This window comes from Macaca mulatta, chromosome 14 (genome assembly GCF_049350105.2).
Source record: "Macaca mulatta isolate MMU2019108-1 chromosome 14, T2T-MMU8v2.0, whole genome shotgun sequence".
Classification (NCBI taxonomy): Eukaryota; Metazoa; Chordata; class Mammalia; order Primates; family Cercopithecidae; genus Macaca; species Macaca mulatta.
Genome location: NC_133419.1, coordinates 32,330,910 through 32,357,302, shown reverse-complemented (window position 1 = coordinate 32,357,302; position 26,393 = coordinate 32,330,910). Strand labels below are relative to the sequence as shown.

The 26,393-nt window shown below is 36.8% G+C and overlaps 1 protein-coding gene across 2 annotated transcripts in view; it reads left to right on the top strand.

The window, feature by feature from the left end:
• QSER1 (glutamine and serine rich 1) overlaps positions 1-26,393 on the top strand; it is an 84,923-nt gene that overhangs the window by 37,737 nt on the left and 20,793 nt on the right. For both annotated transcript variants that reach the window (XM_028832510.2, NM_001257718.1), the window contains 6 exon segments: positions 525-686; positions 4,593-8,282; positions 20,549-20,871; positions 22,289-22,405; positions 22,994-23,127; positions 24,845-25,062. In XM_028832510.2, the coding sequence (XP_028688343.1) occupies positions 525-686; positions 4,593-8,282; positions 20,549-20,871; positions 22,289-22,405; positions 22,994-23,127; positions 24,845-25,062 (4,644 nt within the window).

Sequence of the window (26,393 nt, the reverse complement as noted above, 5' to 3'; positions counted from 1 at the left end):
CTCTGTTGGCCGGGCTGGAGTGCAATGGCGTGATCTTGGCTTACTGCAACCTCCACCTCCGGGGTTCAAGTGATTCTCCTACTTCAGCCTCCCGAGTAGCTGGGACTACAGGCGCCTGCCACCATGCCCGGCTAATTTTTGTACTTTTTAATAGAGATGGAGTTTCACCATATTGGCCAGGCTGGTCTCAAACTCCTGACCTTGTGATCCTTCCACCTCGGCCTCCAGAAGTGCTGGGATTACAGGTGTGAGCTGCCGCACCCGGCCAAAGCTTTGGTTTTTACCAACAGGGAATATTTATATAATTAATAAATTAAAAGATCTTTTTTCATGTATCTTTGGAGATTTTAAATTATAAATATGCTTGGTCAAATTGATATGTTTACTATCAAAATAAAACTATTTGGGGTTGTAGAATGTTTTGGCCTCAATTTTCAGAAATTTTAAAATAGAGTCAGGAATATAATTTTATACAAGTACATATTTTTTTTTTACTTTGGGATATATTTTATCTTCCAATGTAGGTCTTTCTGGAATATTTGATACTAGTGTGAACAGTGCCAGCAGTAACACTAAAGAGTCTTCAGTGATGAATTTTCTGTCTACTGCTGAATCCCGAACTGCTCAGGCTGCTGCTTCAGGAACTACTCTCTTACCACAGTTCAGGGCTCCATCCTGGCAGACAGGTGATTCTCTGTTTTTAGAATTTTTAAGTCCTATAAAAATGCTGATGAAAAATATATATTTGATGGCCTTGTCATTGTAGCTGGGAGTTTTGTTACAATATTGATTTTCCACTGAACTCTAAGACCTGGAATTTTTCAAAATTTTCAGGTGAATAAAATTCAAGAATTTATTACTGGCAGAAATTTCGTTTTAGCATTCGACAAAAACTAATAAGTTGACATTGAGGGGTAGATAATGATTAAAGAAGGTCTGATATAAGGTTTATATCTAGCAATTACTTGTCTACTTGAAACAAGCAAATATTAAAATTTATTTTAGTGACTTCAAAATGGATAGGTGGTATAGTAAAAAAATTCTTGGGACTCATTTCATTGTTAGTGTTATATAAAGTTATCCTTAATTGGATAGATTAAATCATTAATAAGAGCCATTGCAAGTTGATATTATGATGTGCCCATTTTCTAGCAATAATTACAAGGTCTATAATGTGCTTTTCTATTTCATTTTTCTTATTTTACTTTTCAACCGTTTCTCATCAAAAGTTATATTTCTGTTTTTTGTGGTATGACAGGAATTTTTTTTTGGAGTTTTTTTTTGAGTTTTGTTGTCTTAAAGAAGAAATGTTATAGTGTATTTGAGAATATGTTTTTAAGGGATAGCTATAGGAAATAGTATTTTAACATTCTCATGTAAATTCCACTAATAGAAGTTTCTCAGTATACCTTAGTGACATTTTTTTTCCTGCTTCTAAGGAGATAATTAATGATTTGGTGAAATAAAATATTTTAAAACACAGCTTTATTTTTACTGCCTGAAATAATTTTATATTTCATGTATTTTCCTATTAGTATATTAGTTAGATTTTCCTATCTGTATATTAGTGCTGAAACTTGAGAGTTGAAGAAATTTTAAAACAAAAGAAAATCTGTTAATATTTCTGTGAAGTGTTTTTACTCTTGTGTAGTTTGTTTTTAAAGTTTTTTTGGCTTTTTAGGTTTCAATTTTGTTTTGTTTTGTTTTTTGAGACACAGTCTCACTCTGTCGTCCAGGCTGGGGTGCAGTGGCACAATCTTGGCTCACTGCAACCTCTGCGTCCTGGGTTCAAGTGATTCTTGTGCCTCAGCTGCCCGAGTAGCTGGGATTACAGGCATGCACCACCATGCCCAGCTAATTTTTATGTTTTTAGTAGAGATGGGGTTTCACCACATTGGCCAGGCTGGTCTCAAACTCCTGACCTCACGTGATCTGCCTGCCTCGGCCTCCCAAAAGCGCCCGGCCTAGGATTCAATTTTTAACAATTCATTTTTACAATTATTTGTTAAATTGCATTGAACAATTCATTTGTATCTGATCCTATAATTGAATTGCATTCAGAAGGGCTTGGACTCTCAGGTTAGTAGGTAGAAGTTTTTTTATTTTTATTTTTTCAGAGCATGACTGATATTACTATCATATGGACATTTAAAAGAAATTTAATGGATTTTTGAGCACATTAAACTGGACCTAAACTAATGTACTCTAAATGGGAAATAAAAATGAAATTGAGACAAAAACATACACAACATATAAATATACCATTAGTTGGAAGAAGGTATTAGTGTGTTAGCATAAGGAACATCTTCTTTTGACATGTTTGAGATTATAATATGAGCATTAGATGCATTTCAAAATAGCTTCTGTGGGCATACTGTGGTGAATTTGCTAGCCTCTGTGACTCCCTTCTACATTAATCTAATAAATCATGCAAGTAAGTCAAGTAAGAAAGATCTTTTATCACTCTACTGGATAGAAGGATTTCAAGAAATAGAAGCTCCTTACCACCACTTTAAGCCCCAAATATTCTCTGTCCTTTCTAACTAGCCTCTTCCTCATTCTAGGCATAACTGTGATAGTGTCAGTCACCATGTAATTACAATTGGTTCTTTAAATATGATTTGATATATGTGACATAAAACACTTACCTCATAATAACCATTAAAACTGAATCCATTATTTGTAACTTTACATTTACTTAAATGTCAGTTCTTTATTGCTGTTTACTTATTATGTTTTAACGCCCCCCACCCCCACCCCAGCACACACAAAAGAACAATAGGAGTTCTCTGCTAAAGAGCAGTAGAGTCAGTTGGTTGGAGTTTCATGAATATCACTTGACCCTCAGCAAGTTACATCACCAGTCAACCCCCGTTTCCTAATTGCTAGAACAAAGGAGTTGAACTATATTATTTCAAAAGACTACTCTAGTTCCTGTCAGTTTCAGTGTATTATTTTAAACATTTCTAAGTGTTATTTATTCTTTCAAGTGCCACTAGATATTTTCTATCTTTGTAGTAGTAATTCTTTTTGGATATTTAATGGAAAGTAGGAAAATATTTTTCAAAGAGCCAGAGAATTGTTTTCCCCATTTTTCCAAAAATGAAAAAAAAAATTTAATGGAAGTTCACATAAAACATTTAAATAGTAAAAAGGTATATAAAGTGGAAAGTGATAGTTCCTAACTTTTCAAAAAGGAATTAACAGTTTATTTATTTTTATTGGATATCCTTCTGTGTCAAAACATATACATCCACCTTCATCAATGTTTATGGCAATAGTATTATTATTATGATATGCTATAATTTGATCCCTTGTTTATGGACTTTTTGTTGTTTCTACTTACTGTAAACAGTAACTATAATGAACATCTGGTACAAATAATTTTTGTATGCACTTATTTCTATAGAATAAATTTCTATAGAACTTTCAGATCACAAGGGTGTACCCATTTTTACTTTTGCTATATGTGGCTAAAATGCTGTCCTGAAATGTTAACAGTCTCTTTCTGACAGTACTTTATTAATTTCTGATCAACTTTTCATGATAAACATGCATCTGTTGTGATTGGGAAGTTGTTCATAGGAAGTCAAAGCTTGAAATGCAAGAGATTTTTAAAGTGAATATATTGTGGTAAGAGAAACTGCAGTTCAGACTGGTTTTTTATATTTATTTATCATGTTAGATGTAGGCAAGTTAGTGTTTTTTTTTCCATTTTAATGTTATGTACATTTTAGTTTGTCCAGTGGTATTTTGCATTGGGACTTTGGGATAAATTAATCACTAGAGATAAGTACATTTTTACTGATTTCTTCATTTTCCTATGACCTTATCAAACTGCATATAAATTCTCTTATATAACAATTACAGATATGAATTGCTGATATCATTGTAACTTCATTTTTGCTCTATGAAAGCTAGCTAACCCAGGCGTGGTGGCTTGCACCTATAATCCCATCACTTTGGGAGACCAAGATAGGAGGATCACTTGTGCCCAGGAGTTCAAGATAGCCTGAGCAACATTGCAAGACCTCATATCTCTACAAAATTTAAAAATTAGCCAGGTTTGGGGGCATGACCTGTAGTCTCAGCTACTTGGGACACTGCGGCTGCAGTGAGCTATGATCACAACACTGCGCTCTAGCCTGGGCAACAGAGTAAGACCTTGTCTCTTTTTTTTCTTTTTTTTTTTGAGATGGAGTCTCGCTCTGTCGCCCAGGCTGGAGTGCAGTGGCCAGATCTCAGCTCACTGCAAGCTCCGCCTCCCGGGTTTACGCCATTCTCTTGCCTCAGCCTCCCGAGTAACTGGGACTACAGGCGCCCGCCACCTCGCCTGGCTAGTTTTTGTATATTTTAGTAGAGATGGGGTTTCACCGTGAAGACCTTGTCTCTTAAGAAAAAAAAAAAAGAGGATGGGAGTGGGAAGCTAGCTATTTTTAAATGTAATTTCAAAATTTACATGTAGAACTTACTGGTCAAGTTTTTCAGTCTTAAGACATTTTAATGGGTTATGTAAGTCACTACTATGAAAACATATATTAAAGTAATTGTTATCATAATTACATAAAAATCTTTGTGCCTTTTCTTTATAGGCATGCATTCTTCAGCAGCAACTGAGCTGTTTGCTACTGGACCTTTGCCAAGCACTGGAACACTTCCACCATCTCTCTCTGCTTATCAACATCCCACCACCTTCAGCAATAGAAACTTTGCTACCACTTCACCTTTGGTGCTTCAGGATTCAACTTTTAACACTACATCAAATGGAATTTTAAGTCATCATGACCCTTTGCTACAAATCAAGACTTCCCAGGGAACTGTTCCAACTGCTTTGGCATTTGAGCGCCTGGGCAGTTCTGTATTAAGTAACAGCATACCACCTCAGTCTTCAACATACCGCTCAGCTCAAGAGTCTGCACCCCATCTTTTACAACCTCAATTTAGTTTGTTGCCTTCAGCACTTGGGGGAGCCCAGCAGACTCCTCAAGCCTACAGTTCAACTCTCTTTACTAGTTCTACTGCTTCCATTGAAAGAGCTCTTCTTCGAGAATGTAGTGTTATCAAACACCATCAGCGGCCTTCAGGTACCCAGTCAATTCAGGCACAACTGACTGGTTCACAGCACTCCTTACATAGTTATCTATCAAATTCAAGTGTAGTTAATTTTCAGGAAACAACCAGGCAGTCTTTATCCTGTAGCCCAATTGGAGATTCCACTCAGGTGAGCAATGGAGGATTACAACAGAAGACCTCCCAGGTCTCAGTGGAACTTGCTCAGTCTTACTCATCTGCAATTCCATCATCAGGGTATCCTCCTTCTACTACAAAAGTAAAAAGCTGTTCTACAGAACAACCACTAACATCAACCAAGACCCCTAAACCTCAAAGTATAATTCCTCCTGTGCAAACACTAAGCTATTCCAAACCTTTACATAACCAGAGTTCTGTAATATCGGGCCAAGCACAAATTTATTCTACTGCGCAGCTACCAAGCCTTTTATCAGTCAGTCAGTCCCAAAATTATGGTTTAGTACAGCCACATAATGTGCCATCTATTGTTCATTCACAGGTTTATAGGTCCAGCAAGGTTGAAAAATTGCCACCCTTGTATAAAACATTGACTTTTTCTGGGTCATCTCAGACTATAACTCCTGAAAATCAGACGCTTAGTTATTCATCTAATCAGCAAGAGGTATTGTCTTCAGTTACAAATGAGAATTACCCTGCTCAAACAAGAGATCTGTCTTCAGTCAGTCAGTCTCAAAGTTACTCATCTGGTCATTCTCAGGGTTTATCACCAGTTAGCCAGACACAGGTTAGCTATTCATCTCAATCACAAGTTTTGTCAGTTGTTAGTCCTTCAGAAAGCTATGCTTCAGGGGAGTCCCTAACATTAACAGCCCCTTCTCTTTCTTATTCTTCTGCCTCTCGGGCTCAGAATTTGCCAGACTCTAGCCCGACCCAGAATTATATTTCTATGCATTCTTCTCAAAATGTTCAGACTCAAGAGTCATCATCTCCCCAGTCCCAGAAGTTTTTGCCTGGTGTCCAGTCATCATCTTTTGCATCCTCTACTCATTGTCAGACATTACAGAATAACATAACCTCCCCTGACCCAAAGTCTTATGCTGAAAGAAAGCTTGACTCAGATGTGTATACATCTTCAAAGCAAGAAGATGGTTTTCCAATGCAAGAGTTACAGGTATTGCAGCCACAAGCATCTCTTGAGTCGTCAACCCAAAGGCTATCTGATGGGGAAATTAATGCTCAAGAATCAACTTATAAGGTGTCAAAGGCAGATGACAGATATTCTCAGAGTGTAATCAGAAGTAATTCCCGTCTTGAAGATCAAGTTATTGGGGTTGCTCTACAAGCGTCAAAGAAAGAAGAAAGCGTTGTTAGTTCAGTGACACAGCTTAACCAACAAATTGGCCAAGTCAGTAATGCAGCTACCCTTGATCTTAAGAATGCAACTAATTTAATACAGACTCCACAAATAAGGTTGAATACTAAAGACTTAAAGCAGCAGCATCCTCTTGTACTTAAGGTGCATGAATCCAAGGTCCAGGAACAGCACAATCAAATAATTAATGCTTCATCTCAGATTCAAATTCCAAATCATGCTTTAGGGCATGGCCATCAGGCATCTCTTCCTAATACACAGGTCCTTTTAGATTCTGCCTGTGATTTACAGATTCTTCAGCAGTCAATACTGCAGGCAGGTTTAGGTCAAGTAAAGGCATCTTTACAAGCACAGCGTGTTCAAAGCCCTCAACAAATAGTACATCCTTTCCTTCAGATGGAAGGTCATGTTATTCAAAGCAATGGCGATCATTCTCAGCAGCAACTCCATCCTCAAAATTCTGAAGTTATGAAAATGGACCTCTCTGAGTCTTCAAAACCGTTACAACAACATCTAACAACAAAGGGCCATTTTAGTGAAACAAATCAACATGACTCAAAGAATCAGTTTGTTTCTCTTGGATCGATGTGTTTCCCAGAGGCAGTGCTTCTTAGTGATGAAAGAAATATTTTATCAAATGTAGATGATATCTTAGCAGCTACAGCAGCAGCTTGTGGAGTTACACCTTCTGAATTTTCCAAGTCAACTTCAAATGAAACCATGCAGGCTGTTGAAGATGGTGATTCTAAATCTCATTTTCAGCAGTCGTTAGATGTCAGGCATGTGACTTCAGATTTTAACTCTATGACAGCTACAGTAGGAAAGCCACAGAATATAAATGATACTTCCTTAAATGGAAATCAGGTTACTGTGAACCTTTCACCAGTACCTGCCCTTCAGACAAAAATGACTCTTGATCAACAGCACATTGAAACACCTGGTCAAAATATACCAACTAAAGTAACTTCAGCAGCGGTTGGACCAAGTCATGAAGTCCAGGAGCAAAGTTCTGGCCCATTCAAGAAACAGTCTGCTACCAATCTTGAATCTGAAGAAGACAGTGAAATTCCTGTTGATAGTACATTAAATAATAACAGAAACCAAGAGTTTGTTTCTAGTAGTAGAAGTATAAGTGGAGAGAGTGCTACATCAGAGAGTGAATTTACCTTAGGGGGTGAGGACAGTGGTGTGTCAATGAACCCAGCTAGGAGTGCACTTGCACTGTTGGCCATGGCCCAATCTGGGGATGCAGTCAGTGTCAAGATTGAAGAAGAAAACCAAGATTTAATGCATTTTAACCTTCAAAAGAAAAGAACTAAAGGAAAAGGGCAAGTTAAAGAGGAAGACAATAGTAATCAGAAACAGCTGAAAAGACCTGCCCAAGGCAAACGCCAGAATCCAAGGGGAACAGATATATACTTACCATATACTCCTCCTTCCTCAGAAAGCTGCCATGATGGTTATCAGCATCAAGAAAAAATGAGACAGAAGATCAAAGAGGTGGAGGAGAAACAACCAGAAGTCAAAACAGGATTTATTGCGTCTTTCTTAGATTTCCTGAAATCTGGGCCCAAGCAGCAGTTTTCCACTCTTGCTGTACGAATGCCTAACAGGACTAGACGGCCAGGGACCCAGATGGTTCGTACATTTTGTCCCCCACCACTTCCCAAGCCTTCATCTACAACACCCACACCTTCAGTGTCTGAAACTGGCGGTAACAGTCCATCAGATAAAGTTGATAATGAACTTAAAAACTTGGAACATTTATCTTCATTTTCTTCTGATGAAGATGATCCTGGATGTAGTCAAGATGCTTATAAAAGCATCTCTACTCCCTTAACTACTTTGGATGCTACTTCTGATAAAAAGAAGAAAACAGGTAAAGTTTTAAAATTTAGATTCATAATTATTACTTTCTTCTTTTTCGGGCTATAGCTCACATTTTAAGCTTTTTTCACTTAAAGCAGGTCTGCAAGTATATTTTCAGGACAAAATGTATAGGTAGGTATCTTAAGGACTTTTTAAAAAAAATTTTCTTGCCTATAGGAAAGGTCTGGGTTTTAGGTTAAGTAGTTCTGATTTTTCTTGGCTTTTTGCCAAAGGCAGCATAATCTGTACAGTGTGCCATCCAGATTTCTCTAATCTGAGACATTGTGAGGTAATTGAGGCACCGTATCGTGGGTATTGCTGTAGTATAAACCTGATACATTTTCTTAGTTTGCCAATTTTATCTGAAGATTAACATTTTAGTATTAAATATGGTTATGTTTAAATATGTTGCAGTAGTCCAAGTGACAAATGAGACAGATGAGACAACAGGGATGTTACAGAGTTAAAATCTGAACCATTAAATATGGTTATATGCAGCATGCGTATAATAATTAAGATAAAATTTAAAAATTTTGTGCTGGCTCCAGATTATATACCCAAATCTTTGGGTATGTGTTTCACTTGACTCTGTGGCTAAGGGAGCTTTAGAGGAAATATTTTAAGAAGCATTGACTTTATATAAACAATTGGCAGTAAGTATGGAATTTTCTATTGTAAGAAACATGCCAAGGAAAAATTTATTTGTAACAATAATACAACTGCCACCTCTGTGCCAGGAACTAGTAGCAATGTTGTGAGATACACATTGTTATCTCCAATATACAGATGATATAACTGAGAATAAATGAATTATGTGGGCCCATACCCCTAGTAAGTGACAGAGCTGGAATCTGAACCCAGGTTTGTCTGGTTCTAGAGCCCACATTCTTTCTCAGCTCTTTAGGATAAATAGGGTGGTGCTTGAAGACTTAAACTTTGTTTTGTAACATACTTCCCAGCTTCTCTCTGGACTTGACTACCTTTAACTTCTAAAGTGTTACGTGACAACTGGTATCCAAATAATCTGTTAGCATAAATATCTGATAATACATTTCTAAAGAATTCTCATTTCATTACACAGGGAAATTAACATGATAGAAAGTCAGTCTTAGATTCAAAGACATTACTACCATGGATGTGTCTAATCCTAGTACGGTTTTATAACGTCTCCCCCAATTCAGAGTGCTTTGCAATCACTATTCTATTCCCTCTTACATTCCCAGAATAAACCTTTTGTAATCTCGGTTCTAAAACATGAGTCTAAAACTAGTTTCTTCCAGACATATGTTATCTCATTTTTAGTTAAAATCATCACTGTCAACCCAATCCTTACTATTATGTCTTCGAAGTTCTCTTATCACCATCCCTGTTGCCTCATCTGAAAAAAGCTATCATTTGTCATGTGGACTACTGTAACTGACTACTCATTACAAACATTTTTTCTTTTTTTATTATTTTAAGAGACAGAGTCTTGCTCTGTCACCCAGGCTGGAGTACAGTGGTGTGATATTGGCTCACTGAAGCCTCAAATTCCTGGGCCCAGGCAATCTTCCTTCCTCAGCCTCCTGAGCAACTGGGACTACAGGCACATGCCACCATGCCTGGCTAATTTTTTAAAAAATCTCTTGTAAAGATGGGATCTTGCTATGTTGCCCAGGCTGGTCTTGAACTCCTGGCCTCAAGCAGTCCTCCCGCCTTGGCCTCCCAAAGTGCTGGGATTATAGTCATGAACCACTGTGCCTGGCCTAGAATTTTTTCTCACCAGTCTGTATGCCAGTCCATCTTCCACATTATCAACAGATTCATCTTTATGAAAAAGGAAAGCTGATTGTTACTTCTGTTTCAAAATACCTCTATGCTTCATGGGAAAAATAAAGATTATATGTAAAAATTCATTTTTCCGTGTTTTACTCTTCTTTCCACCGTCCCTCTTCTGTGACAATTGAATTTTTCATTGTTTCTTGGATGTCTGTCCCCCTTCCACAGTTGTGAACCTTTGAACACATTTTTCTCTGTGTAGACTACTCTCTTCGCCAGTTTTTAGTCTAGAAGATACTTGCTGATCTTTAAAGACTATTTTCAAAGTCATGTTGTAGACATTTTTCCAGACAGAATTAGTGCTCCTATCCTTTCAATTCCCACAGCCCTTAAATGTCAATGAAAGCATTTACTTTTGTGTTTTAATGTGTTCATTTATATTTGCATATTTCATTAGAAAGTGAATTCCTTCAAGCTAGTGCAGGGTTATGGTTGAGAATTTAGGCTTTAGAGTTAAATCACCTTGGGTTCAACTTCTAGAATCATAGCTCTGTGACTTTAGGGCATGTTCCTCATCTGTAAAATAGGACATGGTGATACAGTCAGTATATATAGATATAGTCAGTATATAGTAACCTCTCGGGTTTTTGAAAGGACTCAGGGACATAAAGAACGTAATGCACAATCTGAGTCATTAGTTGTAGTTATTATACTGTATTCATCTTTGTATTTGAAAGACCTGAAATGTAGCAGGTACTCGAATAATGAGTGAGGCTATGTAAAAGAAAAGTAGAACATTGAGGTGACCGTGAGTTAAAGTAGCCAGGTTTGGGTTTTAATTTTGTGAGTAGAATTCTGCGTTTTGCACATAGGTTGTACAGTCCCAAACAGTTAAAAATGAAGTCACAGAGATACGATGAGCCTGTGGTACTCCACATTTCACAGTTCCATGGTAAATAACTTAAAAGTGAGTATGTCTTCCACTGATGCCAGTTTCCAAATACTTGTAATATTTTCTGTAACATAGGCTTGCTGTTAGTTTTTTTGTGGACTGCTGTAGCCATTCTAAGCATATGAAGATGTCTTAAGTTGCAGCTGTTTCCTCCTGTTTTTTGACTTTTAAATTATTTTTGACTTTAAATTATTCAGATGCCTAAAGGGCACATTCCTTGCTCTAAAATAATAAAGTTTTCTAGTTAAGTTTGTGATAAAATAATTATCTATAAAGTAAGAAATTTACATATTTACTTTCATTATAGGAGTTTGATTAAGAAAAAAAGAAAAAACTAATGGAACTGTATCTTGTATCAACAACATAAACTAAATCCTGGGCTCTTTTAGGCAAGATGGTGCACAGTTGTCTAACACTCTGAATTCTGTATTTGCATTAAAAAGACCAGTGGAATATAAAAACCCACCCCTAGTTTTGAATCCTGAAACGAGGGATGGGTGCTGTTTTCACCATTCCTTACTCCTTTCAGATTGAATTAAAGTTCAGTATAAAACTAGTTTTTGCATTACTAAAATGTTTCTGAACCTGTATCAAGTAATTTACTATTATCAAGTCAGTGGAAGCAGAATGTTAGAGTTACACAGTCTAGTTACAACTTGATTTCACTCAAAGTGACTGGTACATTTTTTCAAAATGAAGGCAAAGCTGACGAACAGCACTCAGCCCCGACTTCTTAGGGAAGCCATGGGTATGCAGAACAAACTGTTAAGGACACAAGTGACAGGCACCCAGATCTCAACAATGTAATGAAACCAAAATTGGTGTTTCCCTTCAGTTTTGTTTGCATCTCTGGATAAAATGGACTTGGCTGAAATGTGTTGAAAGCTTAAAAAAAAAAAATGTGTAATACCACTGTCAGTTTTCTGGGCTTCTTGAAGATCTTTTAAAACTTAAAATTTGGGGCCAGGCACGGTGGCTCACGCCTGTAATCCCAGCATTTTGGGAGGCCAAGGTGGGCGGATCACGAGGTCAGGAGATCGAGACCATCCTAGCTAACGCAGTGAAACCCCGTCTCTACTAAAAATACAAAAAATTAGCCGGGCATGGTGGCAGGCACCTGTGGTCCCAGCTACTCGGGAGGCTGAGGCAGGAGAATGGCGTGAACCCAGGAGGCAGAGCTTGCAGTGAGGGCGAGATTGCGCCACTGCACTCCAGCCTGGGCGACAGAGCAAGACTCTGTCTCAAAAATAAAATAAATAAAATAAAATAAAATTTGGGTTTTAATTTTGTTTTAAAGTCTGTTTTAGTTCTTTGTCTCTGAAATTTATTTGGCATTATGGGATATTCTGGGTCTTTGTATATTGTGTAATTTTGTATTGTATCTTGGACATTTTGAGTGCTGTATTATAAAACTCTAGGTTCTATTAACATCTTCTGGAGCATATTGATTTATTTTGTTCTGTTTTAGCAGGTGGTCAGACCATAAGTTCTGTCTTACTTTGTGTGAATGGTGTTTCCAGTATCAGTTCTGTTTTCAAGACTTTTGCTTTGCTGCTATAGGTCTGTTTCAGCAGTTAGCCTGGAACTTGGGTGTGTGGTAGACTGTGTTGTAGTTCAGATCTCAAAGGCTTTCTTTTGCTAGTTTTGGTCTTACACTTGTGCATCCTAGGTATGAAACTCTGATTTGTGTGGGTCCATACATAGAATGAGAGGATCCCATTCCCCAGCTCCCTTTTCCCTGGGATTTTCCCCACACTGCCCAGATCCCAGAGTCCCCTTTCCTAGTCATTTGCCTAGAAGGCTGGGATTGTTTTTGGGTTTTTTTTTTTTTTTTTTTTTTTTTTTTTGAGATTTATCTGCCCATGCTTAGACATAATTCTCTGCAACTGGGACTGCCCTTGGGGCAATGCAGTGAGAGAAATGAAGGAACAGGGATTCTTCCTATTCTCTTAATGCCTTAGGGGCCTTGTTTCTAGCTTCCTTTTGCCAAAAAGACAAGATTTCTGTTAGGGTTTTAGATTTCTGGTTCCTTATTACTGCATTTCAGCTCTTTGACTTGGGCCCCTCTCTGGACAGAGTTGGCAGTGAAAAAGAGAAAAAAGAAATAGATTTTCCCCTTACTGTTAGCCTTGCATAAGGCTTCTTTACCCATTCCTCATGCCAGAAAGAGGGTTTTTTTGTGAAGTTTCATTGCTTTGGAGTTGTATAGTTTTGCTTAGGGACTATCATGATCCCTGCTTGGTCATGACAGATGATTTTAATCTGTTGAAAGATTTAACTTGCTAGTATTTTATTTGAGAGTTTTACACTTAGATTCATAAGTGAGATTAGCTTATAGTATTTTCTGTCTTAATCTGACTCACTTTTGTATTCAGGATTATGTTGATCTTACAAATTAAACTGGGAAAATTTTTCTGTTCATCTAAGCTTTGAAAGTTTATCATACATAACAGGGATTTGATAAAACTTTCTAAGAATAGATCTAATTAACCATCTTTCCAGTTTTTCTTGAGGTTGCTTGGTCTGTCTAGGTCAATTTAAGAAAGTTACATTTTCTAGGAGAAATCATTCATTTAGATTGTAAACTCTGTGGTTGTAAAGTTATCCATAGTAATCCCTAAGTTTTAGTCTCTTCTGCCTCTGTAGTTATTATACCCTCTTTCTTCCTCTAAATAATTATTTGCATTTTTTCCTTGTCAGTGAAAGGTTTTGCCAAATAAATGGTTTTTTTTAAAGAGCCAAATTATTTTTATTTTTTTGCTCCTGTTATTTTTTACTCTTTTTCTAAAGGTCTGTTTTTATCTTAATTCTTTTGCCCTGTATTCCTTGGGTATAATTTGATAATCTCTTTCTAGCTTCTTGAGTTTAATCCTTAGTTTATTTTTGTATTTTCTGTCTAATGGCATTTAAGCTGTAAGTTTTCTTCTTTGCACCATACTTTGACCATATCTAACGGTTTTGGTTTATAATGGTCTCACTTTCTTTTCAAACTGGTTTATTATTTCAGTTTTGATTTCATTTTTAGCCCAGGAGTTATGAAGAATGGTCAGGGGTTCTTTGTCTGTTTTCTAGTAGTTTTTGTTTTAATTATTAATTTGACTCTTTTGTATTGTGTTCAGGGAATATGTTCACATTTTGAAATTTATGGAAATGTTGTTAGTAGCTTGGTCAATGGTCCATTTTTATAGATAGTCCAATTTTTATAAATACTAAGTATTAATAGATTTTATTAATAGTGTTCAAATCCTTTATATCTTTTTTATTTAATAAATGATATTAGGTTATTTAAGAAAATGTTTACATATGAACCAAAATGTTTGTGCTTGTTACAGCTGGGTTGTAGTAGGGTTTGTATTCTCTACTTTTGTGTAGTCTAAAATTTCATAGTAATAAAAGGTTTTAAAACTCCTCTCTACCCTTATTTGTTTTTAGATTGCTTGATCTGTTGATTCCTGAGAAAGGTGTGTTAAAGTTTCCCATTATGTTATATTATTTTTCTAATACTGTTTACTTGATATTTTGAACCCATGTAATTCAGTGCATAAAATTTTACTACAGTTAAATTTCCTTTTATCATAATCTTTCTTTTTCCCACTTAATGATTTCTGTTTTTAATTTTGTCATACTAATTTTGTTATTAGCATTTTTTAGTATAGTTTCCATATCTATGTTTTCTTTTGGGATATTTTTTCTTGTGAAATACAACCCATATATGAAAATTAAACATGCATAAAGAAAAATACAAAACAAAACTTCCACAGATTTGAAAATGCAGACATTATTCAAGCTATATTCCCTGGGTACAGTGCAGCCATTTCTAGAAAGAAAAAAGAAAGGAACAAAGAAAAACTCACCCTTCTAAATAACTCTTGGCTTAAAAAGGAAACCAAAACTGGAATGACAAACTAATTGGAATGGACAGTGGAGCATTATATACTGAAACTAATAGGATGTGGCTAGAGTTTGGTGTGAAGAAGCAGATTTATAGTGTTAAATGTCATTCATTGGAAAGCAAGAAAGTATCAAAATTAATTGAGTATTAAACCCACTGTTAACCTCTAGAGCAAATCACTAACTGACATGGATGGTAATCACTTCCTTCCTTTTCTTAATATAATTTTACCATGTATGTATGCATCTCTAAAGACTGTATTTTTTAGCTTGGGAAACATAGTGAGATGCTATCTCTACAAAAAAACAAAAAAACAGCTGGGCATGTTGGCATGTGCCTGTCTTCCTAGCTAATGGGGAGCCTGAGGCAGGAGTATCGTATTAGCCCAGGAGTTTGAGGCTGCAGTGAGCTGGAATCACACCACTGCAATCCAGCCTGGGTGACAGAGATAGATGCTATCTCTTAAAAAAAGAAAAGACTATTGTTTGGTTTGTTTTAAAACTTCCTATAAAGGGCATATAAATATAAAGTATTGATGAACTTTCCCTCTACTAGAAGTTATACATTCTTTTAAAAAAAATTTTTTTTTGCTTTTTTCATAGAAATTTTCAAACATATACAAAAGCACAGAGATTGGCATAATGAAACCCAATTCTGGGGGCATCATCCATTTCAATAATCATTATGTGGTCAGTCTTGCTTTATTCATACCTTTATCTAGCTGCCCACCCCCTGATTATTTTGGTGAAATATTTGTTCTTTTCCTGGTTACAATAGAAATTACAACATGCACTTTTAGCTTCTCCAAATCTGTCAGTATCTTCCTTTTTCTGAATAATACAGATTTTTGAACAGTGGAACTCTATGTAATCCCCTCCTGACATAAATGTTATTGTTACACATATTTAATTCTATCATCATTAATAGTCTTTTAAATAGTCATTTGTTTACATTTACTTATACATTTCCCAGTTTACCCTTCATTCATTCTTATACCTCATAGCTTCTCCTTGGGATTATTTTGCATCTGATTAAAGCAAACTAAATACTAAAATACCTTTAGTATTACCTTTTCTCAGAGTCTGCTGCAGCATCTCTGTTTTTGTTCACAGATAGCTAATGTGATTTGTTTTGCCATATAACTTAGAAAGTATTTGCAGAAGTCAGTGACCTTGCTATAACAAAGTCACTTTTATTCCTTAATTTGTCCATTATTTATATGAACATGGTTTCTCAGTTCTTATATCAATAAAAGTGAAGGACAAATAAAATTGGTTGTAAAATTTATCTCAATAAGTACTATCCATGGATCCATGTATGAATAATTTTAAGTGCCATGTCCAACAGAAGCATGATTTTTACATTTAATACTTGTCTAAAATGTGAAAAGATATTAATATGGATCAACTATACAATTGTATAATGTTAGAAATGTGTAATATTTTGAGCCTTCAGTTACAAATCAGTTTCCATTTACACACATATTTTTGTGACAGAAAAGTATGACAGTGTAACTATAGCATTATAGAAATATGTTAGGATAAAATAATATGGGCTCCTAACATGATTAGAATATTCATCTGTATTTCCTCAACAGGCCTTTTCCCTTGAGTGGGAAATGTGTAAATGTATGAGGATAGCTTTAATTTGGGACAGGAACAGGTAGGCTGGCTGGTAGCAATAAGGAGGTCTTTACTCTGTTTGTCAAGCACTTTAGTTCATGGATTTCCCCTGCCAGTCTGCATTTCCATTTTTTCTGTATTGGAAGTCTGGCTTTGCCTCAGGCCCTGCTTTGGTTTTCTCTCAGCTCCTCCACCATTCTAGGCAAGTAGAATTCACTTTCTTCAGAGTACAGCTTTTGCATTTTACCCTGTGGTCAAACACCCCTTCTGCCTATAGCTCAGTACAGTTAAAGGGATCACTGGCCTTCCCTTTTTTTTTCTTTTTTTGAGAGGGAGTCTTGCCCTGTCACCCAGACTGGAGTGCAGTTGTGCAATCTCGGCTCACTGCAACCTCCGCCTCCCAGGTTCAAGCGATTCTCCTGCCTCAGCCTCCCGAGTAGCTGAGATTACAGGCATCTGCCATTATGCCTGGCTAATTTTTGTATTTTAGTAGACATGGTGTTTTACCATGCTGGCCAGGCTGGTCTTGAATGCCTGACCTCAAGTGATCTGCCTGCCTCAGCCTCCCAAAGTGCTGGGATTACAGGCATGAGCCACTGTGCCTGGCCTGGCCTTCCCATTTTTATTTACTTACTGTTGTATATGTGATTATTTTAGTTCATCAGTATTATTCAGACTTAACACTGGAATGCTACATGTTCTTTATATTTGTTCCTCAGCCCAGAGTTCCTCTATCAGCTCTGGTATTTGAAGTATTTTTTAAGTTTTATTGAATTATAATTCATACACAATAACATCCACCCATTTAAAGTATACAATTCAGTGGTTCATAGACTTGTGCAGCATTTCCATCTTTCAAAAAGAAACCCTGTATCCATTAAGGAGTCCATTCCCATACCCACACCCAGCTATAGGCAACCACAAATCTTTCTCTCTCTGTAGATTTGCCTATTTGGGATGTTTCGTGTAAAGGGAATCCTATAATATGTGACCTTCTGTAACTGGCTTCTTTCATTTAGCATAATGTTTTCAGGGTTTATCTATGTTGTAGCATGTTTCAGTATCTAATTCCTTTTTATTCCCTAATATGGATATATCACATTTTGTATATCCAATTATCCATTGATAGAGTTTTTGGCTCTTATGAATAAATCTGTAAACATTAATGTACAAAGGTTTGTATGGATGTTTATTATCTCTAGGGTACACATCCAGAAGTGGAATTCCTCAATCATATATCTGCATGCTTAATAGAGGAATGGCCAAACTATTTTCCAATGTGGTTGTACCATTTTACATTTTCATCAGTGATGTATAAGGACTCCATTCATTCCACTTTCTTGGTAACATTTGTTAATGTCTGTATTTTTAATTATAACCATCATAGTAGGATGGTTAACTATTCTTTCTCTATTGAATGGTTCTGGCACCTTTTTTGAAAATCATTTGCTCATAAGTATAGGAGTTTATTTCTGAACTTTCATTCTATTCCATTGATCTGTACCTATGTATGTCCGTGTCAGTTTCACAGTCTGTATTTCTATAGCTTTATAGTAAGTTTTGAAATTGAGAAATGTCAGTCTTCTAACTTTGTTTTTTCAAGATTGTTTTGGCTATTCTGGGTCCCTTTCATTTCCATATGAATTTAGGAACAATTTGTCAATTTTTGTAAAAAATGAAGCTCAGATTTTTATAGGAAGTGGGTTGATTCCATAGATCAGTTTGGGGAACATTGCCGTCTTAACAGTGTTGTGTCTTCTCATCCATGAACATGGGATGTTTTTCCAGTTATATAGATCTTCTATAATTTCTTTGAACAGTGTTTTTATAGTTTTTACAATGTAAGTTTTGCAGTTCTTTTGTTAAATTTATTCCTAAATGTTACTTTTGATGCTGTTATAAATGGAATTGTGTTCTTAATTTTTTTTTTGGGTTGTTTACTGCAAATGTATAGAAATACATTTGATTTTTATATATTGGTCTTATACCCTACAATCTTGCTGAACTCATTTTTTAGTTCTGATAGTTTTTCAGTATATTCCTTGGGATTTTTTTTTTTCTTTTTTGAGATGGAGTTGTCGCTCTTGTTGCCCAGGATGGAGTGTAGTGGTGAGATCTTGGCTCACTGCAACCTCTGCCTCCCAGGTTCAAGCAGTTCTCCTGCCTCAGCCTCTCAAGTTGCTGGGATTGCAGGTGTGTGCCACCATGCCTGGCTAATTGTTTTGTATTCTTAGTAGAGACGGGATTTCACCATGTTGGCCAGGCTGGTCTCGAACTCCTGACCTCAGGTGATCCGCCCACCACGGCCTCCCAAAGTGCTGGGATTACAGGAGTGAGCCACTGCCCCCAGGCCTTGGGATTTTCTATATACAGGATCATGTAATCTGCAAATATAGCTTTGCTTCTTCAGATATCTTTCTTAGGGAGAAAGTTTACAGTTTTAACCACTAAGTATGATGTTAGTTACTGATTTTTTTCTAAATGTACTCTGTAAAGTTGAGGAAGTTCCCAGGTAGTTGAATGTTTTTTATCATAAAAGGGCATTACATTTTGTCAGATGCTTTTTCTTCACCTATTGAGATGATCCTGTGCTCCTATGCTGTTTTCTATTAACATAGTGTATTACATTGATTTTCAGGTGTTAAACTAACTTTGCATTCCTAAGATAAATCCCATGTGGTCACATTGTATGATTCTTTTTGTATGTTGGTGGATTTGCTAGTATTTCATTGTGGGTTTTTGTATTTATATACTAAGGGATATTAGTCTATAGTTTTCTCATGCTGTTTTTGTCAGGTTTTGGTATTGGCATAATACTAGCTTCACAGAATGAGTTGGGAAGTGTTTCCTCCTATTGTTTAGAGTTTATAAAAGATTGATATCTTCTTTAATTATTGATAGAATCATCCAGTGAAGCCATATGGGCCTGCGCTTTTCTTTGTGGGATGTTTTGAAATTACTTTTATTTTCTTTACTTTGTATTGGGGTGTTCAGATTTTCTATTTCTTCCCGAGTCTTTTTTTTTTTTTTCTTGAGACAGAGTCTCTGTTGCCCAGGCTGGAGTGCAGTGGCACAATCTTGGCTCACTGCAACCTCCGCCTCCCGGGTTCAAGCAATTCTCCTGCCTCACCCTCCTGAGTTGCTGGGATTACAGGCACACAGCACCATGGCTGGCTAATTTTTGTATTTTTATTAGAGACAGGGTTTCACCATGTTGGTCAGGCTGGTCTCCAACTCCTGACCTCGTGATCCGCCCGCTTTGGCCTCTAAAATGGTGGGATTACAGGCATGAGCCACCGCGCCCGGCCCCAATCTTTGTTAGTAGTTTGTGTCTTTCTAGGAATTTGTTCATTTCATCTAACTTATTTAATTTGTTGGCATACAGTTTTTCATAGTACTACTTTATAATCATTTTAATTTTGATAGCCTCTAGTGCTGTTTCAGAATGTTTTGGGTTTTTTTCCCCACATGTATTTGGTTTTTCATCTTCTATGAAGAGTCACAGTTTTGGCTGGCCGACCCTTCCTTATCTTTTATCACTTTCATGTCTTTATTTTATTTTTTTAGGTAGGGTCTTGTTCTGTCACCCACACTGGAGTGCAGTGGCACCATCATAGCTCACTGTAACCCTCAAACTCCTGGGCCCAAGCAATTTTTGCATCTCATCCTCCTGATTAGCTGAGACTACAGGCACACAACACTATGCTCGGCTAATTTTTTTGTTTTTTTTAATAGGGCTGAGACTACAGATGTGAGTCACTACACCCAGCCTCTTTTAAAAATAGTTTTGCTCTACTTACATGGAATTGGCAGCAGGAGGGTAGGTAGATAGTTGCAGGTTTGCAGTCTACTTGTCATTCAGACTCAATTCTCACATCTTTGATTCTTGGAAATTAACATCTATTGTCTAATTTCTTCCTGTGGTTTTGTTTCAACCAATTTTATTACAAAATAATCAAGTCTTTCTTTTTAAGCTGTTTAAGTTTTACACAAAACAAGTAAGTGTTTAAATATTTGTAATACTGATTTCCATTTGCTTGGTTTCGTTTCAGAAGCCTTACAGGTGGCAACTACTAGCCCAACTGCCAATACTACTGGTACAGCTACTACTTCCTCCACCACTGTGGGTGCAGTTAAGCAAGAACCTCTCCACTCTACTTCATATGCAGTAAATATTCTGGAAAATATAAGCTCTTCGGAATCCTCAAAGCCCATTGAACTTGATGGTCTTCCTTCAGACCAGTTTGCAAAAGGACAGGACACTGTTGCCATAGAAGGTTGTACAGATGAGGAGAACACAGAAAGCGGAGGAGAAGGCCAATACAGAGAGCGTGACGAATTTGTGGTAAAGATAGAAGACATAGAGACTTTTAAGGTGATGTCAGTGTTCACCAGTGTGGTCATAGTTTAGCCGGTGTGCCTGTGATAGCCTTCATTATGACTTTAATAGCATGCATCTACTTTGAATTATAGAAAGTTTTATCCTGTTATAAGTGTTTGATAAAATCAAAATATTAAGAGTAGATGTCAGATATCATTGAAAATAATTTTAACTTTAACTTAGTTGTATGTATATCTGTACAAATGTAGTCAGTTGCATTTCAGTATTAGTAATTACAGTAGTTTAAAAATGTTGACTTTTTTCAAGGTTCCCAACTCATTATTAGTAGTTTGGAGAAAATCGTTATTTATATAATTTAAAAGTTTAAACAAAAATAACAGAGGACTATCACATAAAAGTAGAATTAAATTTAATTTCATAATTTCAAGTTGTATAACCATGAAAAGAATGTAATAATTTTATGTAAGAAAGTTGTAGCTGTGTTTAAAATAACATATTTTGGGGTTTCTGTTTGCTTGCTTTGCTTTTGCCTTTTTATGTATTTTTTTAAATAGAGATGGGATCTTGCTATGTTGACCAGGCTGGTCTCAAACTTTTGGCCTCAAACAGTCCTCCCATCTTGGCCTCCCAAAGTGCTGGGATTACAGGTATGAGCCACTGCATCCAGCCACTTTTGCCTTTTTAAAAAATATTGGAATGACATTAAAAAGTGCAGTGAAGGCTGGGCACGGTGGCTCACTCCTGTAATCCTAACACTTTGGGAGGCCAAGGCAGGCGGATCATGAGGTCAGGAGATCGAGACCATCCTGGCTAACACAGTGAAACCCTGTCTCTACTAAAAATACAAAAAATTAGCCAAGTGTGGTGCGGGTGCCTGTAGTCCCAGCTACTCGGGAGGCTGAGGCAGGAGAATGGCGTGAACCCGGGAGGCGGAGCTTGCAGTGAGCTGAGATCACGCCACTGGGCAACACAGCGAGACTCTAGCCTGGGTGACAGAGAGAGACTCCGTCTCAAAAAAAAAAAAAAGAAAAAAGAAAAAAAGTGCAGTGAAGAATATAACATTCTATATTCTCATTATTCACAATTAACTACTTTTAATATTTTAACGTGTTTGTTTAGGGTCTTTTAAGATACGTATATATACATGGTTATAAAATTGCATATGTAACATAGGACAGTGTCATTAGAAGAAAACTTTCCAGTAGTTTAAGCTGCACAAATGGGTAATGGGCTACTTTGTGTGTTAATGAACTCCCTATTTCTGGAATAATTTAAGCAGACACTGAATAACCTAATCAGCTTATAAGAATTATTGCAGAATATCAGATAGCGAGGTAAGATAAAAGGTTGAGCTAGGGTAGGCCTTTCAGATTCTTTTCATCTCTGACATTCTAAGATCTAAAATATGTTGCTGTGTTTTATAAAGTATCATTAATTCTGGTTATTACAGGAGGCTTTAAAAACAGGAAAAGAACCTCCAGCTATTTGGAAAGTACAAAAAGCTTTATTACAGAAATTTGTTCCTGAAATTCGAGATGGTCAAAGAGAATTTGCTGCTACAAATAGTGTAAGTAAAATGCATGTTTATATTAGCCTTATTTTGACAATGGTCCTGAAAAAAACAGAATGATTTAAATTTAGAAGTATTTTATATTGAATATTTTTGATATAAAATAGCATATAATTTGAACTAGAATATTGATGCTCTTTGATAGTCTAATATAAAAATAAAGTCATTTGTTAAATATCAGCTATTTAAAATTAAATGACCTTGTACTATTTAACTTTTTTTTTTAATAAAGGAAAGGGATTAATGTTAGCCTATGAAGAGTTCAGATGAACTCAGAGGCTCCTTTATATTGATTATTCTACTAGTCAAACATCCTGATATACCAGAAGACTGATGGAAGTTATTCTGTCATACTTATGTAACTGGAAGTACGACTATGCCTAATGAGATTGCTTGTACATATGGGCTTGTACATATGAAATCAATAATGAGCCTGGGATCAGTTTTTTAGAGGGTAAAATTAGCCCGGCCAGAGCTGCATTTTAAAAACTTGAAGGTTGGCTATGTGATAGTCAATCAAACCAACAAAGTAGCATTTATATGTAGATTGAACAATTATGTAACTCAAAGTATTTCTTTCCTCAGTATCTTGGATATTTTGGAGATGCAAAGAGTAAATACAAAAGAATATATGTGAAGTTCATTGAAAATGCAAACAAGAAGGAATATGTCAGAGTGTGTTCTAAAAAGCCAAGAAATAAACCTTCACAAGCTATCAGGTATGTGTTTTCTTAGGTGATATATTGTGCATATATATTGGTGTATTATTAATGATACCAATGTACAAAGGAGCATATCAATTAAAGAGATTTTTTTTTTATTATACACAAGTCAAAAAATTTCAGAGCCTGATGAAATAAGTGATTCTTTTGAAGGCATGAGATGGGCACTGCAAAGCTCATGGCTTTCTGTGGTGGGTGGGTGCCCTTTTCTTTTCCCTGAGTCCTTTTGGTGTCACCCTAGTATTGTGAAAAAAAATTGTAGAGGCAAAAAGTTTGAGTCCAGCTTTATGTGACCTAAAGAAGACAACTTCCCTGATGCTCCCTTTTTCATCTATAAAATGTAAATAACAAATAAATTAAATTTAAAATAATTTTTGAGAAAAAAACTATGAGAACTCTACATTACTGGACAAGTGTACACAGTAGAATTATGATTGTGTATTAATGTGACTCTGGGTTGTCTGGAGCATGAATCTGGAAGATAACTGACTTGACCCTGTGGTCTATATGAGAAAGCAGGTATGACCCTAGATATTCTTAATCTAGTGCCAAGTAGGTCCAGTTTCATTAACATTCCCACCTACTGGAAGCAGCTTACCTTATTTTTATGATGGAATTTTATCCACTCAAATCTTCAGACCTGGCAGAGAGCAAATCTTTTTTATTTGAGACAGGGTCTCACCCTGTCACTAAGGCTGCAGTGTGATCACAGCACTGCAGCCGTGACCTCCCAGGCTCAGGTGATCCTCCTGCCTCAACCTCCCAAGTAGCTGGGACTACAGGTGCGCACCACTGTGCCCAGCTAATTTTTGTAGGAATGGGATTTTACCATGTTGCTCAGGTTGGTCTTGAACTCTTGGGCTCAAGCACTTTGCCTGCCTCAGCCTCCCAAAGTGCTGGAATTACAGACGTGAACCACCGTACCCCGATGGCATAGAGCAAATCTTGAGGGACTCTAGGACAGATGCATTTGGGCCCCTCCCCTCCCCTCCCCTCCCCTTCGACGGAGTTTTGCTCTTGTTGCCCAGGCTTGAGTGCCGTGGCGTGATCTTGGCTCACTGCAACCCCCACCTCCCAGGTTCAAGCGATTCTCCTGCCTCAGCCTCCCAAGTAGTTGAGACTACAGGCGCATGCCACCACTCCCAGCCGATTTTTGTATTTTTAGTAGAGATGGGGTTTCACTATGTTGGCCAGGCTGGTCTCGAACTCCCGACCTCAGGTGATCCACCCGCCTCGGCCTCCCAAAGTGCTAGGATTACAGGCATGAGCCACCGGTCCTGGCCACATTTGGGTTTCTACATCAAAACCTGACACCACCAGAGACTGTGAGAGTTTCTTAGGGTCAGAGGTAGATGTGGCAATTATGGTTATATCATTCATTACCTTCCTAAGCCCACTGATCATCTGTTGTACAGCCTCATAGTCTCTGGGAAATAAGTCCATAAATCAAGGAGGGGAATGAGGAAGTAGAAATAAGGACTGAACTAAAAGTCCCTTAGTAACTGAATATTGAATGCTACTGATGAAAAGAATGTATTTTAAGAAAATTTTATGGGAATCACCATTGAGAGGAATAGGACTTGGACTGTATATTTTGGAGGTATTGGTGAGGGTAATTAGATAATCTTCTCCTGTGATTCTTTTGTATTTTTCTATTTTATTTTAGTTTAACAAGATTTCAGTGTGTTAATGAAGTTTGTTTATAACATTGCAGAACTGTTCAAGCTAAGCCAAGTAGTAGTAGTAAAGCTTCTGATCCTCCAGCATCAAAAACTACAACTACAAAAACCCCTTCTGTGAAACCCAAAGTTAAACAGCTAAAAGTAAAGGCTGAGCCACCACCAAAGAAACGGAAAAAATGGAAAGAAGAATTTTCATCATCCCAATCTGACTCATCTCCTGAGATCCATACTAGTAGTAGTGATGATGAGGGTGAGTTTTCCGTGAAATGGCTATCCTGATAACTTTAGATTATCTACATGAGTGGCGAGGAGTGGTGATGCTGACAATTACCAAAATGTATGTATTTTTCAGGGAATTTATCTACCTAATAAATTCTGTTTAGGTTTTTATGAAAGTAAGTTCACATTCCCTGAACATACCAACTGAAGCACAGTTGACCCACACATGCAGCCTTGTAAATAGAAAAGGCAGAACTTACCTTAGTAATGCCAGTTATCTCAACTCTGGATAAGATGGAGGTTAGATCAGATGATTACTAAGAATCACCTACTTCTAAACTTTTTTTTTTGAGACAAGGTTTCATTCTGTCACCCAGGCTGAAGTGCAATGGCATGATCCTAGCTCACTGCAGCGTCGAACACCTGGGCTCAAGTGACTCTCCTACCTCAGCTTCCAAAGTAGCTGGGACTACAGGTGTGCACCACCAAGCCCAGCTAATGTTTTTTTTAAGAGATGGGCTCTTGCTTTGTCACTCAGGACGGTCTCAAACTCCTGGGCTTAAGCAGTCCTTCTGCCTTAACCTCCCAAAGTGCTGGGATTACGGGCATGAGCCTCTACGTCCCGCCTAGTTCTAAACATTTGAGTCTAAGTTTATGCTAGAAGAAAAGAATAATTAAGCCTAGGAAAGAGGAACTCAAATTATAATATAGTAATATATTTAATAACGTATACCACTACATTATTTAATAAATGCTTACTACTGTATATCTGCCACTAGCTAATCATGTACCTGTGACGAAGGTAGGATATCCTCTTAGTTTTTTCTTTTTTTATAAAATGGAAAGGTTGAAATAATCTGTTATCAAACTTCTTGACCTTAGAACCATTTTACATTCTTAAAAATTACTGAAGATCCTAAAATGCATTTATGTAGGTATATCTATTGATATTTACTATATTAGAAATTAAAATGGAGATAGTTGTAATATATAAGCTTATACCAGCACACAAATCATGGTGTGTGATATATGTAAGAAATTTCAAGTGGTTCAGTAGTCTAGTACAGAGGTTGCCAAATGGCTTGCAGACTGAATCTGACCCTCAGCCTGTTTTTATAGTTTTATTGGAACACAGCTGCATACATTCATTTGCGTATTTCCATACAGTTGCTTTCCCACTACAGTGGCAGATTTGAGTAGTTCTACAGAGACCATATGACAAAACCTAAAATATTTACCTATAGCCCTTTACAGAAAAAGGTTGCTGGCCCCTGTTTTTCTAGAACGTAAAATTGAATATAAGAAAAGAGTAAGGGATGATGAAAGACCTTGTATGCCATAATAAAGCTAAGAAGCTTGGGA